Below are 4349 nucleotides of genomic sequence, written 5' to 3'. Positions count from 1 at the left end.
TAACTATGATTTATATATTAATACTATATTTGTAATATGAAGAGAAAGAAAAACTTCGTAGAGAGAGAAAAAATGCTTTTATTGATGTGTAAATGGCTTCTGATCAAGTCTTCTATTTATACTTGTAAAAGTCTAACTTTCTTCAACATTATTAATTATAATCTATCTTGAGATGTTAGCTTCTCATAGGAATCGGCATCCACGTAGTTATCCTTATCACAACAATTTGTCATTTGTCGTAATAAGTCCTAGAAGAACAGGGTTTAGGGTTTTCTGCAGAATTTTGATCCTAACTGGGATAACACAAAGGTGAGTTCAGTTAATTACAACACTCAAATGTCTCAAATTCTCATTAGAATCATTTCTCGACCCAAACTCTATTCTTGTATCAGCAATCCATGGCCATGGCATTCTTTGAGACTATCCTCAACCCTTTCTTCTTCTTCAAGTTCCAGAGGCAATTCTTTCGTTGTCTCATACCTCGTCGGAACTTGTGGGTTCTCACCAGAACGCGCAGTTTACATTTCCAAGCGCTTCAGCTTCGAAACAAGCGATAAACCAGATGCAGTGATCTCGTTCATCAAGAATATTGGTCTCTCCCAAACGACGACGTTGAGAGTCATCCAATCTCTGCCCCAATTACTTGTAGCAAACCCTAAAACTCTTCAGCCAAAAATCGATTTTTTCAAGTCCAAAGGGTTTTCCTCCTCTGACATATGCAGGATCATAGAAGGCTGCCCTTCAATCCTCACCCGAAGCTTGCAGAATGAAATCGCTCCCTCCTTCGATTGCTTCGACGCCATGTTTCAGTCTAGGCACAAGCTCATAAAGGCTGCTACCGGTTATTCTGCTATGCTGTATGATTTTGCAAGGTATACAGAACCTAATATAAAGCTTCTTAGAGAAGAAGGAGTTGCTGAATCACACATTGTTAGGTTAATTGAGTACTACCCCAACCAATTGAAGAATAGCCCTAAGAAGTTTAAGGAGGTATTGCAAGAAGTTAAGGATATGAAGTTTGATCCCTTGACGTTTCAATTTATTGTGGCTATTCATGTGAAGGCAAAAACAGGAAAATCCACATGGGAAAGAAAGGAAGGAATTTATAGAAAGTGGGGTTGGACCGATGCCGATATTATCAGAGCTTTCAGACGCTGTCCGTGGTGCTTCGCCAGCTCCGACAACAAGATTGAAGCAGTCATGGATTTTCTGGTGAATCAATTGGGTTATGCATCTTCTTCTGTTGTTAAGTATCCGTTGATATTGTCCATGAGTTTGAAAAGGAGAATCATTCCAAGGGGTTCTGTTTTTCTGGTTTTGCAGTCTAAGGGTCTGGTGAGGAAGCTGGGCTTGGCTTCAGTGTTTAGGATTAATGAAAAGACCTTCTTGAGTAAGTTCATCCTTTGCCAGAAGAAAGAAGCTGATGAGCTTTTTAAGTTGTATAAGTCTAAATTGGCATAAGACTATAATGAATGAAGTAATGACAAACCTTCTTACTGAGTTTACATCTTTTGGTAACCAAGCTTTTATGATTCTTGGCTCCATCTCAAATATGCCCAAGCTGATGTTGCTTTTCTCTATTGATTGATCATAGTCTCATTGTGGTTGCATTTGCTGTGTCATGTAAACAGGTGCGCTTTGATTTTTTGGTGCAATCATTCATTGATTATATTTCTTAAGGAAGATATCCATTGTTGTATAAAATAGGAAGTTGCAAGTTTAGTCTGTACCATTGATATAAGACATTCTCACTGTTTTTCATCCGATTTGTTGTTTAAGAATTCCATCTAAGTAATAATTAATACTTATATAGATTATGTTGTTAAGATCTGATTTGGCTTCTAGAGTTGGACAATTTGAGGTTGGACGACATTGAATGCTTTCAAGATTCCTTTCAGTTTTAGGTTTTAGATATTCCATTGAAAATAGAAATGTATGAAGGCTGTATATGCATTGGAATAGACAAGAATGAATAGCAATGCATTGTAGTATAGCTTCTCCCCTAACCCTCGAACACTATCAAAGTAAAACTTTGTGAAATCTTTGATGGACATGGATCAAGATTGCAAATTTTGATACTGTTGTTAGCCATAGGGTCAATATTGAAGTTTGTATCAGATTAAGTTGTTTGCATGACACTCTTTCGAATGTTTCGATGTGGTCCTTCTCCAAGTCCTGTGTAATGCAAGATGGTGGTTTTGTGTACTGCAAGAGTAAATTTAGCCTGATACAAGTCCTGTGTAATGCAAGCAACCTTCCTTATTGGATATCTTACTAAATCCAACTAAAACAAATAATTCTAACTTTTAAATTTAATTAATAATCCTAAAAATTATTCATAACTAACTATTAACAATAACAACTAATACATAATTCCAATTCTTATTACAAGATCTAGATTAGTTGTTTATTTATTCACGATTACAAAAAAAATGTTATAATATCTAAAATTAATTATAAAATTTAATTAAATAATTATAACTTTAAAAATTATTACAAAAAGTTTTAACCATACATTATTTTTTACTTAGCTATTATATCAGTCTACTCAAATATTATCATTCATTAAAATATTCTTTAACTACATTTAAACAAATATTCTAACTATTATTTTTACATATATTCCTAAATTTTTAAAAATAATAATAATCATTCTGTTTATCTTCCTAAATTCAATTTCTAACAACAATAATAATAATTAACTTCCTATCAATAATAATTATAATTATAAAAAACTAAAAAAATTTCCAAAAAAATTACATAATCAAGTAAACATAATAATAATCATTCTGTTTACAGGCCTAAATTCAATTTTAACAACAATAATAATTAACTTCCTAATAATAAAAATTATAATTATAAAATATTAAAAAAATTTAAAAAAAAAACAAAGTAATCACATAAAAATAATAAACATTCCTATTCAAGTTCTAACAACAACAATAATAATTAATTTCCTAACAATAATAATTATAATTATAAAATATTAAAAAAATTTCAAAAAAACTTACATAATTAGGTAAAAATGATAATAATTCCTAAATTCAATTTCTAACTACAACAATAATAATTAACTTCCTAACAATAATAATTATAATTATAAAATATTAAAAAAAGTTCAAAAAAAAACTTACATATTTTGGATGACTGAGATAATGTATAATATGAAGTTCAGGACGATCAACATCTCTAAATTTTTTTTCCTTGGCATTTTGATTTTTCTTTCACCATGCAAAGCAAGAACCAGTGGAGAAAGGAAGAAGAAGAAGGAGTGGCTGCTCTTTGGCGTGAAGATGATAGTGATATCGGATGGTGGGTGTGGGTTCAGCATGGGGTAATGTCGGGGTTGAGGGCACCGTTGCGGGGAGACATCTGCGCGTGACACGTGGCTGGGGAACCACAACACAGACCGTCCGTTTTCGTGCCTACAACTCGAACCGTTCGACAAGCTGTGAGGAACTCGCCTGGTCCGATTTGTGGTGTTCTGACACCACACACAAGTCAAGCACCCCTCTTTTCCATAACCACGTCCAACCCCATCTTTGCCTCCATATTGAAATTAAAAAGTGTCCAACTGCATTATAATAAGTATTTTCTATTTTTTTATTACAGCAATTTCAATGGAATACTTTTGGAATATCACTTTTAAAATTTGTAATAAGTGAATTAATTTAGAATGTGTTCGGTGGCTCGGGTCCGGAACGGGTCTGGTCCAATGGATGTGGAGGTTAGGTGGGTTGCTGAATGCTCGGCCTAGATGAGCCCTGGGGGTGAGACGGACGAGGCTCTTCTGAGCTGACGGAAGGTGAAGGAGCGGAGGGGGTGCCACCTACAAGGATTCCGACGCTCAAGTTAGTGTCCGTACCAGAGGCGGCTATTAGGGTTAAAGTAGGTGACGTACCTGAGGAGAGGCGTAGGGCCCTCCCCTTATATAGTCTGTGCTAGAGCAGGGTCCACAGGAGCAGACCCTCTGTCCTGGAAACTTCCTTCCAGCTATCCAGGTGCTGTAGTCAGGCTGGAAAGGAGGGGATCCGCGGGTCGGGGGATCTGTCGGGTCGTCGACTCGATATCCAATCCCGATTTGCTATTGGGCTGGGCTGGAACAATGCCCCCATTGCGCTGATCGCAAGGTCAGGCGGTGATTGGCGCGTTTTAGCTACTCGCCCTTTTCCTGGTTGATTTCTCCTCAAGTCGGGAGTCCGTCGGCGGGGATCGTGACCCCGTGTGCGTGTATTGCCCCTATTCGCAGCTTGGTGCGTCGCTTTGAACTTTGCGCTGAGCATTTAATGCTCATTATGATTGATTTGAAAACCTAGGGGAAAGGACTATTATGCTCCTGCCTTTTTGCC

General features: G+C 36.4%; 1 protein-coding gene across 3 annotated transcripts; it reads left to right on the top strand.

Moving 5' to 3' along the window:
* The first annotated feature begins 222 nt into the window (after positions 1–222).
* Positions 223–1826, top strand: LOC107636203 (uncharacterized). 3 transcript variants are annotated; one of them, XM_088483337.1, is made up of 3 exons: positions 223–1212; positions 1324–1390; positions 1632–1826. In XM_088483337.1, exons 1-3 carry the CDS (start codon positions 337–339, stop codon positions 1640–1642), a joined length of 954 nt encoding a protein of 317 aa, XP_088339463.1. In that variant the 5' UTR covers positions 223–336; the 3' UTR covers positions 1643–1826. The 3 variants fall into 3 exon arrangements, with proteins under 3 accessions (XP_088339463.1, XP_088339462.1, XP_088339461.1); XM_088483336.1 differs by having other exon boundaries at positions 1324–1826; XM_088483335.1 differs by having other exon boundaries at positions 223–1390.
* The last annotated feature ends 2523 nt before the right edge of the window (positions 1827–4349 follow it).

The sequence above is a fragment of the Arachis ipaensis genome, chromosome B4 (genome assembly GCF_059453495.1).
Source record: "Arachis ipaensis isolate K30076 ecotype BB chromosome B4, ASM5945349v1, whole genome shotgun sequence".
Classification (NCBI taxonomy): Eukaryota; Viridiplantae; Streptophyta; class Magnoliopsida; order Fabales; family Fabaceae; genus Arachis; species Arachis ipaensis.
Note: the sequence above shows the minus strand (reverse complement) of the source record. Positions and strands in the feature narration are given on the sequence as shown.

Excerpts from the sequence above, each read along its gene's own strand:
- LOC107636203 (XM_088483335.1), top strand. The coding sequence starts at position 337 with ATGTCTCAAATTCTCATTAGAATCATTTCTCGACCCAAACTCTATTCT.